This window comes from Silurus aristotelis, assembly GCF_946808225.1.
Source record: "Silurus aristotelis genome assembly, chromosome: 9".
NCBI classification, from domain to species: domain Eukaryota; kingdom Metazoa; phylum Chordata; class Actinopteri; order Siluriformes; family Siluridae; genus Silurus; species Silurus aristotelis.
In genome coordinates this window covers 29243217-29258491 of record NC_139582.1, presented here as the reverse complement: position 1 = coordinate 29258491, position 15275 = coordinate 29243217, and the positions used below count along the sequence as shown (strand labels likewise).

The following is a 15275-nucleotide window of genomic DNA, read 5'->3' as shown; positions in this document are numbered from 1 at the left end:
ATTAACAAAGGTGGAAAGAAACCCAGGGGAGAGGAATAAATACAACCTTCCATTGATAAATAAAAATCAGAACCTCTGACCTCCACATCCACACACTACTGGAATGCCTCTCATCTTCATCACACACACAAAAACACACACAGAGGAACTGAATAAACCATAACCAGCTAATAAATAAAAGGAGGTCCGAGGGCTCGGGGTCCTGCTGCTGACGCCTTCAGGTGTTTCTTCTCAGGCTTGAGAAGGAAAGAAAAAGCGTAATACTGTCCACGCCACTCTGTCCGAGCCGCAATCCGGAGACGGAGGATGAGGAGGATTTTTTCCAAAAATATAATTTAAAATGCACCAAATAAAAACACGAGACGAACAGCAACAGAGGCTACTCATAGGATTTCTAGCTTTTTTTTTTTTAAAACTTCTTTTCTTAATTTATTAAACTATTTATGTATTATATACAAAAAAAACAAACAAATAGAAATCAAGCAAGTCTTGGACGGTGTCTATTGAAAATAATAAAGGCGGGGGAGGGGTGGAGAAAAGGGAGGCGGAGCTTAAAGGAGTTATTGCTCGTTACTGCTAGGAGGGACGTCTACATTGTATGTTGCAGCTGCTAAACGGAAGCGTGGCTGCTTCCGACGTTTTTTTTGTCTGTTTGTTTGTTTTTGTTTTTTTTATTTGTTTGTTTTTGTTTAATGCACCATAAAACGCACCGTGGGGAAAAACTTGTGGAAACATAAGGGGAAAAAAAAAACAAAAAGAAGAAGAAAAAAAAAACTCTCGACCCGCTTCGTTGACGAGACGCCGGGGTTGTTTTTCTCAGGTAGCACCATTCGTAGTTCATGCCTCTGCCTCCCCCCCACCCACCCCCCTCATTTTGTACCCCCCCGCAGCTTGATCTCGATATGCAGTGCTGCTGCGGACGTCCACATCGTTCATGCGACGTTCCGACAGGCAACCAGGTCATGAGAGAAAACACGGGATGATAAAATCCGACCGAATGGAAATGAAAAGTGAAAACTGAGAGAGAAAGGAAGAGAAAGAGAGCCGTAAAAGGCAGTGTGGAGTACATTCAGTCAGCCAGTCTTGTGCTCTGGTCACCTGTCGGATTCAGGCAGGGGTTCGGTAGTGGTACGGTGGAGATTGGAGGAGAAAGGAGGAGTGGAGCGGAGGATCGGCGGTAGTCTCGGTTGCTGGGACTGTACGTGTGCAGCGTGTCCGTGCCCCCTCCCCCCGGCGTCTACGAGCTAAAGGCTAGCTTGACACTGCAGGAGGAGTAGCCCTCATCGCTGGCCAGGCTCTGCAGGCTGCTGTGGTCGTCCAGGTCGCTGGTGCTGGCCATGCTCGCGCTATCCAGCTCTCCATGGGAGAACTCGGTGCTCTCGACGTCCACCTCGATCTCTTCTGCGAGAGAAAAGCCACGAGAAAGGGTGAGAGGTCATCATCATCATCATCACCATATTGCCATCATCACCACCACCGTCGTCATCAACATCACCACCACCAACATCCCCATCATTACCACCACTACCACCATCAAGATCGCCATCATTACCACCATAATCATCATCATTATTAATAACACCACCACCATTACCATCACCATTACCGTAATCAAAACCGATACCAGCACCACTATCATCATCATCATCATCATCATTCCCAAATCAGAAAAATATGGACAATGTATCAAAATCTACAATAATGTATTTAGGGTGCCAATAATTCTGAAAGTACTGCACTGTTTCTCTGAGCTGAGTGATACATGGTGGTAATATCGTCTATAATTGTGTGTGTGAGTGTGTGAGTGTGTATGTGTACCCTGGTCCGAGTCGGAGTGGTCGGAGGACGGGGTGGAGCCCACGCTGTCTGTACGCACTCTCTCTGTCTTACACGTCCCTCCAAGGGAGTCCAGCTGCCTCCGGAGGTGTCTCTGCTTCCGCTCCAAACTCTCCAGCTGGTACCGAGATTTTCGGTCCGCCTCCTCCAGCTTCTACACTCACACACAAACACACACACACGCTTTCACTTAAGTATTCTGTCTTTCACGTCAAGGAAAAGTGTGTGTTCCATTGACTCATATATACATTTACTACAGACACCTCAGATCAATACACACACTCTCAATGTGACTAGTGACACTATAGCAGCATAATAAAACATGACCCGAGGCCACACACACACACACACACACACACCCTGTCGATAAATCAATCAAGCCCAAACTCAACCTTGTTTTTGTGTGTGTGTGTGTGTGTGTGTGTGTGTGTGTGACCTTTATGTGTGCTTTTGCTTTGTTGAGCAGGCCCAGTGTAGTGTAGTGTAGTGTTGTGTGTGTGTGTGTGTGTGTGTGTGTTACCTTTATGTGTGCTTTTGCTTTGTTGAGCAGGCCCAGTGTGTGTGTGTGTGTGTGTGTGTGTGTGTGTGTGTGTTACCTTTATGTGTGCTTTTGCTTTGTTGAGCAGGCCCAGTGTGTGTGTGTGTGTGTGTGTGTGTGTGTGTGTGTGTTACCTTTATGTGTGCTTTTGCTTTGTTGAGCAGGCCCAGTGTGTGTGTGTGTGTGTGTGTGTGTGTGTGTGTGTGTGTGTGTGTGTGTGTGTGTTACCTTTATGTGTGCTTTTGCTTTGTTGAGCAGGCCCAGTGTAGTGTAGTGTAGTGTAGTGTTGTGTGTGTGTGTGTGTGTGTGTGTTTGTTACCTTTATGTGTGCTTTTGCTTTGTTGAGCAGGCCCAGTGTGTGTGTGTGTGTGTGTGCTACCTTTATGTGTGCTTTTGCTTTGTTGAGCAGGCCCAGTGTAGTGTAGTGTAGTGTAGTGTTGTGTGTGTGTGTGTGTGTGTGTGTTTGTTACCTTTATGTGTGCTTTTGCTTTGTTGAGCAGGCCCAGTGTGTGTGTGTGTGTGTGTGTGTGTGTGTGTGTTACCTTTATGTGTGCTTTTGCTTTGTTGAGCAGGCCCAGTGTGTGTGTGTGTGTGTGTGTGTGTGTGTGTGTGTGTGTATGTGTGTGTGTGTGTGTGTTACCTTTATGTGTGCTTTTGCTTTGTTGAGCAGGCCCAGTGTGTGTGTGTGTGTGTGTGTGTGTGTGTGTGTGTGTGTGTGTTACCTTTATGTGTGCTTTTGCTTTGTTGAGCAGGCCCAGTGTGTGTGTGTGTGTGTGTGTGTGTGTGTGTGTGTGTGTGTGTGTGTGTGTTACCTTTATGTGTGCTTTTGCTTTGTTGAGCAGGCCCAGTGTAGTGTGACGGTTGCAGTCGGGTCCCAGTGGGATGAGCGCCTTCAATCGCTCCAGACAAAGACGCAGGTGGGCTCGTCTACAACACACACACACACACACACCTTAGTTACATTATTTTTACACCAATTTAAACAACATACATATTGGAAAAATTGAATATATTCAGCCATAGACTTTCCTTGACCTTTTTTTAATTTAGAGCACTTAACAGAAGGTGCATTAGATAGGACTCACACGTTCATTATGTCACACCCTACGTAGATGTATTTACAGAGACATGATAAAACATCTGAGATTCCTTTTTTTGGTTGAGCGTGTGTGTGTGTGTGTGTGTGTGTGTGAGATAACTATCTCTGTGTGTCTCCTATACGTCTGATGTCAAGTCTGTGCAGTCTGTACCAGGCCTTATCAGGAATGTGTGTCTGCTTTGCTGTACACTCTTCAACACTCAAAATCATCTCTCTCACACACACACACACACGCCAGTAAAGATAAGTAGCAGCCTTATCAGAAACAGCGAGTGATGAACGACACACACACACACACACACACACACACAATTCAAATGGCATCATCTAATCACAGGCTGGTCTACGGTGACCTGCGACATCCACACGTTCGTCAAGAAACTGAATCTGTTGTAAAAACGTACAGCTTTAACATGCGAGTGTCACAATAAACCTTCATCTTGTTAACTGATCGATAGCCTCTAAAATCACAGAGAAAAAAAAACCTGCTGGGAAATTCGGCATGACATGACGTAACGCAATTTCCAAATGCTCAGGGGAAGTACAAGAGGGAGTTTTGCCAACCAGTATTGTAACAAAAAAATAAATAAAATAAATGATGTCTATTAGTTCACACCCTGCCCTTTTGAAAGAAACGATGACTAATGGGACGAGGCCGGGGCTTTTGTTATTGTGGAAACGCAACCAAACCGCTACACAACGACTTCTGGTAAGACGTTCCACTAGATTTTGTGCACAATTAGCTACAAGAGTGTTAAAGTCAGGTGAAGTGAGGAGGCCTGGTGTGCAATCAGCATTCATATTCACCGTTGTTCAATACGGTTGAATTTTCATGTTCATCCAAACACAACTTATAATTGTGTCCCTGCAACTTTGTGCTGTTTTTTTTCCTCCAGAAGAACCAAATATAGGTTTGGAAAAAAAAAATGTGACTACACAACAGGTATTAGGTTTACATTGAAACAGGAACGAATCCTTGATTCCGTCCAAATTCGTTGAAACTGGTTCTGCTTTATCCCTTTTTCGTTTTGAAAAGGAAAAAAAAAGAAAAAAAAAAGTATTACATCAACACACGCTCGCACGCAATCCATCCAGTTTCAAAATTAACGATCATGTTCACCGAAGGCATTCCTCAAGGGTGTACTCTTAGCCCGGTTTGAGTGCGTGGGTAGTGTCTGTACGGCCGTGCGAGCGTGCGTGATTGTTTGTTTGTGTTTGTTGTCATAGGTTGTGGCAGAACGCAGCACGCGCCCAAAAATAGCTCCTGAACGCGGCTCTGTCAGTAGTGTGATTACACAACATGTAGCCCGGGTTCCCGTAAGTTCGCTCACGCAGGACACACGCAACAGCGTTCTGCTGAAGGTTTCCTAAGGCGCTATGTTTGACACACAGAGGTTGCGTTGGGCATGACAATTCTTAGGAAAAGCCTACCAGTTCTACACAGCTTCGGTTCGTGATGACCTTGATGATTTTTACGGGGAAATGGAATACATTTTTAAAAAACAGTCCTCTGGGTGAGGTGAAGCACGGTGGTGGTGGTGTAGACACAACAGAGTTGACCTTCTATGGTTCGAAAAAATAGAGCCACAACAGTATAAAATCTTTACTTTGTGTGTGTGTGTGTGTGTGTGTGTTTCAAAACCAGAATTGCACTGTAGTCGCACGTCCTCGTTGGTTGAACATGTTCGGACTTGCTCGAAGTTTTGCACAAACCTTGTGACTCATTGCTTTCTGGTGGCCACATACGCACACATACACACTCACTCACTCACACACATTTAACACACACATATGCTCTGCTCCTGACTGTTTTGACATACATCCTTCCTTTCAGTGACTCAACACAAACTCCCTGATCTGATGGCATGCCCGGACATCTCCCCCACACCCCACACACACTGTACTGAAGTTTATGCAAGGTAACAGAGGAGGATATTTTTATCCCCAAATTGTGTTAATTCACACCACACTGGGGTTGAGGGAAAAGAAAAAGAATGCAAACATGTATCCGATCTGATTCAAGTGGGCCACATCAAACGGCTTTTATGTTTAAAAAAAAAAATACGGCAAAGGAACAAGACCAGGCGGCGACGGGGAGAAAAAAAAAGAAAGAGAAAAAAGGAGGGAGGTTTCAGAGGCTCTTTTGTTGTTCAGGGGATCCCCTATAAATAGATTCTAAAAAAACTGGTTCTCCTTAGTTTTCTTTACACACACACACACACACACACACACACACACACACACACACACACACACACACATACGTGTATTGTACATGTTCACACATGTACACACACTGCACTTTTACTACTGGATTTGATTTTAGATACTTTTACTACTCATGATCAACACGTGCATTTTAAAATTAACGATTCAGCCAACGAGCACGTGTTATTTAAAAAAAAAAAAAATGATTTTACAGCAAACATGAACAAACACACGCACTTGCGTGTGTGCTCGCGTGGGTCATAGAGGCACATCAGTAACACATGGATTAACTCACATGCTCAGCTTTAATCTGCATAGAGCAGCAGGGCCTATTCACGTGCCCTCAGAGAGGTGTGTGTGTGTGTGTGTGTGTGTGTGTGTCTCTGAGAGAGAGAGATCATATGAAGCTTTAGTCGTTTCCCCACCGCCCCCCATCCCTTCTATTCTAATAGTCATTCTATCACACACACACACACGCGCACACACACACGCACAACAAAAGAAAAGACAGCTGCTGCCAGATGTTAACGGAAAACCATTCTGGCTCTTTGAAGAGAAACCACTGCTGATGGACATATAATCCTCACACACACACACACACACACACACACCTGTGCACTTGCAAAAACACACCGTCGTGCACTGGCAATTGCAACCTTACACACGCGCTCGTGCACACACACACACACACACACACACACACACACACACAAGTGCACTGGAGATGGCAAAGCATGCACCTGCACTCCCAAACACACTCATACAACTGGCTTGAGCGCACACACACACACACACACACACACACACACACACACACACACACACACCTCATGCACCTGCTCTCACAAAAAAAAAAAACCTGCACAATGGAATCAAAAAGCCGCAGTGCATGATGGGAACCACTCGACGACTTGACGACTGAGGTCACATGGTCATTAGTTTTGGTACCAATCTGAATCCTGAACCTTTAGTACTTGATGGAGTTCAGGGTTTTGTGGACCTGTGGAAAAGGATCTCTCTCTCTCTCTCTCTCTCTCTCTCTCTCTCTCTCTCTCTCTCACACACACACACACACGAACAACTTCTCACTACATGGACTGATGCAGTGTCCTATTTCAACACAGAGCGTGCGATTTGGGACGTGAACCCAGTGTTTTCTTTCTAAACACGCTTCAGGAATTTTCGGAGCATTCAGTGTCAACCAAACGTGTGTGTGATCTGACCATAGAGTCATGTGTGACCGTTCTCCCAGAGGCTTCACTTAGATCAAGGGAGAATCTGTCTCTGTGTGTGTGTGTGTGTGTGTGTGTGTGTGTGTTAAGTCTGCTGTAACACGTGTGAGAGAGAGTGTGTGTGTGTGTGTGTGTGTGTGTGTGATGTTCTGTCCAGAGATCGAGCCCCGTTAAGCTTCTTCTGGCAGCCAAGAAAAGATTACGTCACACACTCACACTCTCTCTCTCGTTCTCTCTCACACACACACACACACACACACACACACACACACACACACACACACACCAAGAACAGAACACCCAGTCCCAGAAGGCACTTGCAGGACACAGAGGCATCCCAGAACATCAACCACTCACCCACACACAAAGTTCCTGTGTGTGTGAGACAATGTTCAGCAGTCACCAACAAACAAAACATTACATTCTCACATATTAACTTCCTTTCACAGGAAAAACAACGGACCAATCAGAGAGCCACTAACCTTCGACCAATAGGGTTGGCCGGTCAGCCTGACGCCGCATAGCAACAGGTTTCTGATTGGACGGTTGGCTATAGGTTATGGTGCTTCTTTGCATAGTCCATATATAGCATATTTTTCATACACACATAAAAGCGAAAGGGCGTCACGGTGCGAACGGATGTAAATATACCGATTTTAAACTTATATATAAAAAAACTTATAAAACTCAGAAACTTTTCCCTTCGGTCAGAAATCCAAAAGTCTATTTCCTCCTTTTCTGTCGCAAAACGATTCATCAAACCTTCAAAACTCACACAAAGCTAATTTTCTGTGTGATTCGACACACTGTAGGTGTAAAGGTACGAGACAAATGTGTGTGTGTGCGCGTGTGGGCACACGTGACTGTGTGAGAGGCGCGGAATGGCGTTTTCCTCTTTCATCGGTGGCCATTTTGAGTTTATCAGGACCTATATGTGTCTTTGTGTTTCAGTGTGTGTGTGTGTGTGTGTGTGTGTGTGTGTGTGTGTGTAAGGCTCCGCCTTACGAGAGCTAATTGCGAGTTGTTTACAGTCTGCGTCTCGCCACTTCCTGTTCCTCTTTTAAGTGGTTGTTCCTGTCTTCTTTAGACTTCAAAAGGCCGTCGCTCACAATACCAAAGGAAAAAAAAAAAACACCTCGTCACAATCAGTTCACACGCATTGTTGAGACTTCATGGTACCTCAGGGTGTTTTCGGTTCTCTGCGTTCGAGCATCAGAGACTCAGAGACTCTTCGTGTCCTCTTGCAGTGAAGGGTCATGTGAGATTGCGTGAGAACGCTCGCATGACCGTGACAATGCAAACTCCAGGCAAACAGGATGGCGCTTTTGGTTTCTTTTCTTTTTAAACGCGAGCTGAAGCAGCGCAGCGCCGTAGTCACCACCGCTTGCGGTCGCAGAGTCGAGGAGGATGTGCAGAACCTCAAAAACAAGTATCTGGCAAACGTGTGAGGAAACAATTGAGCCGCATTTGCCTTCCTGTGGTCGAGAAATAGCGTGACATCAGTGCGTCTACTGATATCTCGCTGAACCAGCTGGCTTAGTGAAACACACACACACACACACACACACACACACAAGACTCTTCTGCTTTACTATAAATGAGTTGTTTGGACAGAAACCTGTACTTTTTTTCTCTCCACTTCACTCTTGCGTGTTTTTCCCCAGACATGAACATGTGAGGAAACAGAAGATGCGCCCGATTGTCCTCGTGATCCCGAGCTCACGTGTTCTATAGAAGATTATCGAGGAGATCGGAGCCAATCTGCAAACTCGAATGCGTGGCCAAAAGTATAGGGACACCCGTCTGCGCCAAACTGTTCCAAAAAAAACCTACAGGACGCCTTTTATTGTGTGTAGCGTGAACTTGTTCCCTTCGCTTAAACTTGAAGAACTTGAAACATGAAGATATGCTTCCCACTGAGTTGGAGTGAAAGATCTCCTGCTCTATGGCTCCTCACCTCATCTACATGAGCACCTGACTTGACCAACACCCTTGTAGCCGAATGAATCTCTGACGAATCGCCACAAAATCTTGTGGAACGTCTTCCCAGAAGAACGGAGGATATTTTGAGCGCGAACGGAGAATGTTTACAAAAAGCTGGTCCGCAAACCTCAGCTGGACTTGATCACTACTCGTAGTGCGGCTTGTACCAGGTGTAATTAAACATGCTCCTGATCTGAGACGCCGACGTAAAGAGTCACGTGACTGTAATATGAAACTGCAGCTCGAGGTGCGTGTGGCTGTTATAGATTATAAAAGTGGGTCACGTCTCGGTTTCGCTTTCAGCAGCCCGACTTATGCGGAAAAAACTATAAAAAAAAAAAAAATAATAATAATCATCACTTAATATATCATAAAAATCTGCGCTATGAAATTTGTATCTGTCTGAAGCTCTCGATCTAAACGCACATCCTGAACACAGGTGAACATCTGGCCATGTGTGACTCCTGTCCTGTCTTTTACACCCATAGTCTGTGTGATGCACAAAGAGCAAAGATCTCAGACTCACCGGTTCTTCTCCAACTCGTTGTGTGTTGACCTGCACGAGAAAAAAAAACAAAACAAAACACATGGCATTTCAAAAACACGCACACAAGTCATCCAGAATAACCACATCTGCATACCAGATGTGTAGTAAATCACTCTAGGGTTTAAAGATGGCATATTTTTGTCCCGTTTTAGGTGCCGGAAGGCTACAATACGGATATTAATCCACCCGTCCCTCCAATTCCACCACAATCATATGAACTTGTTCTTAGTAATAGTTTTTGCTGTGTCTGCAGAAAAATGAAAAAGAAAAACTCCCCAAAGACAGAAGGAAGAATCTGCACGTTATATTTTTTCTCGAACCCGACCCCCCCCCCCCTTCTGAGCGACTGTGTTGTAAATAATGTAAAGTGAGTCAGACTGTTGTTTGCGAGAGGAAACTCGCCGTAGGCAATCTGCAGATTTTTTTATTTTTACATTCTGCGTAAACACGAGGGGCAAAAAGAAGAAACGTGCAGGAAAAATGGAGGGGGGGCGGGGGGGGTCCTGCATCGTCTGACAGGATGCTTGGTGACGAGAACACGTGTGTCCATCTTTCTAAGGACATTGAGCTACGGATTTCACCCTGGATCTGATATCAGATCATCGAAAAACAAACCCTGAAAGGACGTGCAAATAAATGCTTGAGACACACTCGAGTGAATCGCTTAGGGGACATGAAGGATCCACCTGTGGCTCCATGAGATCGCTCCAGTATGTGAGTAAATGAAAGCGATTAAGACGTCACAAACTTTTCCAGATTTGACCTTAGATGTTCTTCTGTGAAGAAGGAAAAAAAAAAGCGTCGTCTCCCTGAAGCTTTTGTTTCCATAACTGTAGTCGAAAAAAAGCTGCCCGAGGAACTATCGTGACAAGAAAATGCAAACAAGTCGAGTCTGAAGCGGAGACTGCGCACGCATGACTGGAACCAAGTGGAGAACAGACAAACAGAACGGAGACAAACACGGCATGTAATAATACGCCTGTGCGTCCCAGAGGCCCTGCGATACGCGCTATTATCACCTCTAATCGCTCTGTTTGCCCGTCCTCATTACAGCCCTATTGTGGCAGCGAGAGCCAGAGGACCCGCTTAAGTATGCCGGGGGATCAGATAGCGGCGCTGCAGCTCGGCATGTTTCCGCCCTCGCGTTTATATACGTTACGCATGCAGTGGAAAGACGGCTTTTTTCTATCTTTTTTTTTTTTGTTGCATCGACCCTGAAACCGTCATGTGTGGTCGAGATGTCTGGTGTGGAGAAAAGCAAAACAAGAACCTCTGCCTTCCCGTCTCTTGTGCTCCATACACTCAAACAAGCAGAGCTCGCACGCAAAGCAGCTGCAGACGTCTGCACGTGGAAGGAGATCGTATGAATGAAACAGGCCCCATTTACTAACTTACTATGTTTGGTCCAAATCTGCAAAGAGGGACCTGAAATGTATACGTTTCATTTGGGTGAAAAACGTTGAGGTGCAAACTGACGCTGAGGTATATACATGTTTATATAAAATATTTGTTTAACAGTGAGAGGATTGACAAGATCCTGAAGAACAATTCACCTTGGCAGACTGAGATCTAGAGCTTGCTGTAAATAAAACATGGCTAGGGATCGTGAAAAAAAACTCACACTCTGTCCACCAAGTCAAACTTTTCTTCACGTTTCTACGTCCCGGGTCAATTTTCAAAGATTTGACATGTACTAAGGTGCATACATGTAAGTGGTGGCCTGGTGGAAATAATGTCGGCGTGTTTAAATCTCAGTGCACCTGCTGAGAACTGCTGAGTTGTATACATGTGTCGATGGTGTAGATTGTATAATAAGTGTGTTTGAGAAAGATGAGTTACTGTTGGCCAGTGATTAACTCTCTCGCCTGATGTCTCAACTGTAGAACAATTTAGGTTCAAAATAAACGCTTTTTATACTTACAATCCAGTTACACTAATGCAAATCATGTGCACTTATCGGTGCTGTGTGTCTCCACGTCTTACGTTGTGCATTAAATGTTGCGCACTTTACACCGCTCCATTTTGTGTTAATGGGACCTTATAGTCTTGGTGGAACGTAGTTTCGTTTCACAGTAAACTCTACCCTACATAGTCAGAATGGCAATAAAAGCCTAATTAGCTTGACCTGACTTGACTTTAGAGTCTAGAGTCTGCCACTCCTTCTAAGGCACCGTGTCAGAATTGTACGTTTTTGGGTGCGGGATGACACTTTCGCGACGCTCCCTTAAGGCGCTGCTGCTGCAGCGCTGCCTTTTGACAATCAGCTGATGAGCCGCACGCGACCCCTCCCCCTCCCTCCCCCATAATACACACAGACACCTGCACGCGCGGGGGGGTTGGGGGAAACCTCTCACGTGCGTATAAAAAAATTATATACGTAACTAAAATAATTATAAAAATGTAACTAAAGTTAGTATATAGTTCATATATATGTTAATACACACACACACATTATATATATATGTGTGTGTGTGTGTGTGTGTATAAACATATATATAAAGACATTTCCATAAGCTCGCGCTACACCTGGAGGAAGAGGGGGTTTGCACGTTATGACGTCATGCCCCTGCTGGTCCACTGCACGCCATTATTAATCGTGATTATATTAAATAAATAAATAAATGCAGAATAATGAAGCTCTGACCTGTTGTGGTTGCTGCTGTGCTTTTTATTCCGGAATTTTCTTTGTCTCTGGTAGTTGTTGGAGCTCTGAATGGACGGAAACGTCGAGGCGTATCCGTGTTCGCACTCTGGAGGGGTGCACAAATAAAACAAAAAGAAATCAATGTAAACGCTTGGAGGAAAGTGTTGTTTAATCAAGAACACAAAACGAAAATAAAATGAAACGCGCGTTAAAATGGCGACTTCTTCCACAGCAGACTGGGGCTGCAGCTCGACGTGGCACCCCGAGTGTGAAGAAGAAGAAGAAGAAGAAGAAGAAGAACCTAACAGTGTGATGACACGGAGATTATATGAAGATTTAGATGCGATATTCACCTCGATCTTTTCTTTCTAAATACTCAGCAGCTTCCAGTAACCTCCGGATGTTCACCTCCGCAGTCATGTTCTTCAGTATTAGAGATTTATCACAGCGTCCGAATATTATTATCTCCAAATATATATATATATATAATCTAAAACCTTTATATTAATCTATCGAGCACAATCTATCGAGCACAATCTGTCGAGGTGCTTCTGCTTCTGGATAAAATTCTCTTCACCTCGGTTAGCAAAAAAACACAGCTAAAAACCAGCCCAAGCTGCTAAACCTGTAAAAGTTCAAAAACCAATATAGACTTTTAAAAGTGTATAAAACGAATACAAACTATACAAAATAAAAAATAAAGACTATCCCGAGGCTCCTGCTGAGTCTCCCTGCGTGTTCGTTCTCTCTCTCTCGTTCTCTCTCCTCCTGCAGTTTGTTTACCTAGCCGCACAGCTGAGAAGGAAAAAAAAAAAAACAAATGCGCATGCGCAGGCGAGCCCCAGCGCAAAGCATTCTGGGCAGCGGAGTTTTTCGTCATGTGTCACGGCGCACGTAGGCGATTTCGCACCTCCGTATCGCTCTCCCTTTCGCACGTAGTCGCACGTATTCACGCGTTTATGCTTTTCATTTATCGCTTGCGGTGAACTCTTTTTATTTTTCATCTCGTATCTTTTAAACGAGTCAAATAAAAACAATAATAAAACGATGTATGATTTAATAGCATGCATGTACCCGTGTGATAAATATCGCTCTGGGAAGTTTTTATTTCCTTTAAACGAATGAACGAATGAATATATAAAAATAACAAAACCCGGAAGTCCGGACAGCGACTCCGAGACGCAGGCCCAGCAACACGTGACGTCACGCGCACGGCGCGCCCTATTGGAGGCGCAGGGCAATAGGCGTGTCCTGAGGTCCCGGGTCTCGACCAATCAGCGCGAAGAAAAAAAGTTCTCACGCGGAAGCCATGTGAGCGCCGCTCACGCGCCCACATACGGGGAAGTTTAAACATTTAAAGTCCACGCAGGAGGAAAGAATCAAAACAACACAGGAAATAAATGTTGATGTTTTTGTTTTTATCGGATATCAAGAGAATAAATATTAGTCTGTGATTCGATGTTATAAACATTAATAATTAAAAACTTTTCCAAAGCGTCTCGTTATAACGCCTTTATTATTTTTTACTATTATGATATTATTATTATCCACGTGATCACACTGCACGACATTAAGATCATCAGTGCATGACTGACAAAATAAAACATGCCTTGACTGAAAGTGTATTATCATCATGCAACACACACACACACACACACGCGCGCGCGCACTAACCACGGGCCAGAAGTTATATAAGATAAACACGATCATCGTGAGATCATGAACGATCTGATCATTTCTCTATGGAAGAGGAGAATGTAGGATGAAGACAGTGATATCTATGGTGCATGAACTGATGGATGGGATAAGTGACCGAAAGTGCGGTGTAAATCAATAGGATCGATACTGATCATATCGAAGGAGGAATAAAGATAAAGAGGATGATGAGGATGGAGAGGATGATGATAAGGAGGAAGGGGGGGGGGGGTGATAACCCTAGCGCCTTTACTGCGCGCGCTCCTTTGTTGTCTCATTGTGTCCGGTAATAACGCAGGTGCTTCAGGCAACCTGATCCCTCACACACACACACACACACACACACACACACAGAAAGCCTTCATCACTTACTTCCATCCTTCCTCTCGTTTTGTTCTATGTGGCTCGCTGCTTGCAGGAGAACCTGCACGTTCTGGAGGAAAGTGCTGATTTGAGATTCACTGGAACCGAAAACCGCACTGAAAGAACAGGCGTCCGACTTGGTGCTCTCCCCTCCGCTTTCCGAGTCCTCGCTCCCGGCGTCTCGTTTCTGCCTCTCACTTCTCACCATATTTCCTTTTCTCCTTCTCTCTTTTCTCGGTTCTCCTCCTTTGTGCTGGCCGGTGGAGGTCCTTGTGCTGAGACTCGCTCCTCTGATAGACGCGCACTTTCTCACGAGCTGGATGAGAGAGGAAAAAGGGAGACCGCGGATCAGGGTCCTAGAGCCTGCTTTTTCCACTCAGCAATCCGCGCGACCCCAAATTAACCACGCCCCGCGCTCTTAACCACGCCCCCAAACCAACCGCGTATCCGATAACCGATTAATTTTGATTTGTAGAGCGATTTTTTTAAACAGTGAACAAATATCTCAAAACAGCTTAACAGATAGAAGGATGTTATAAAGTTGTATGAAAAAAATATATACATTTAGTTCCTATATTATTTTTTCCGTATACTTTTAAGTGTATCCCAAATAAACGAACCAGTGATGGACAAACCATGTGCCTGAGATAAAGTAGGTAAAATATGACTCCAGTAAAAGTAAAAGTGCTCCCTTTAAACTTTCACGTGAATAAAAGCACAAACGTATTCGCCTTCAAATGTTCCTATTATCGTTTTTGTCACAAGACTCTTCGCTTAATCAACTCAGTGTTTGTGAAAAGACTCTTAGCACACCAATCTAGTAATAGAATGATATTAACATGCCAAACACTGATTGATATCTATTGCAATTGTCAACGAGCCCAAAAACCTTATTTTGAACTACTTTGAATATAAAATCATGATGGGTGATGTGGCAAATCAGGAGTTTCTTGCGTTATTTAGTCCAGAAATGCACGGAAATTCGGTGCGATGGAGTTTAGTGGATTGCAAGATTTTTAAAAATCCAGAAAATACAAGATGAAGAAGTGGCGATTATAATGAGGTTGAAACATCTGCTCTTAAACGTCTCAGGTTTCAAAGTAATATCAAATCGACCTAATAAAACTGAA

The 15275-nt window shown here is 44.4% G+C and overlaps 1 protein-coding gene and 1 long non-coding RNA gene across 3 annotated transcripts; both read right to left on the bottom strand.

Annotated features, from left to right (window-relative positions):
• Positions 1–399: 399 nt before the first annotated feature.
• Positions 400–14569, bottom strand: mxi1 (max interactor 1, dimerization protein). 2 transcript variants are annotated; one of them, XM_083551441.1, is made up of 6 exons: positions 14155–14569; positions 12088–12193; positions 9423–9452; positions 3187–3301; positions 1819–1990; positions 400–1401 (listed from the first exon to the last, which is right to left on the bottom strand). In XM_083551441.1, exons 1-6 carry the CDS (start codon positions 14351–14353, stop codon positions 1238–1240), a joined length of 786 nt encoding a protein of 261 aa, XP_083407567.1. In that variant the 5' UTR covers positions 14354–14569; the 3' UTR covers positions 400–1237. The 2 variants fall into 2 exon arrangements, with proteins under 2 accessions (XP_083407567.1, XP_083407568.1); XM_083551442.1 differs by lacking the exon at positions 14155–14569 and adding an exon at positions 12441–13188.
• LOC310731678 lies at positions 4686–9416 on the bottom strand. Its single transcript, XR_014535271.1, has 2 exons — positions 8580–9416; positions 4686–8546 (listed from the first exon to the last, which is right to left on the bottom strand). It is a non-coding gene; the product is annotated as an uncharacterized lncRNA (long non-coding RNA).
• Positions 14570–15275: the final 706 nt, after the last annotated feature.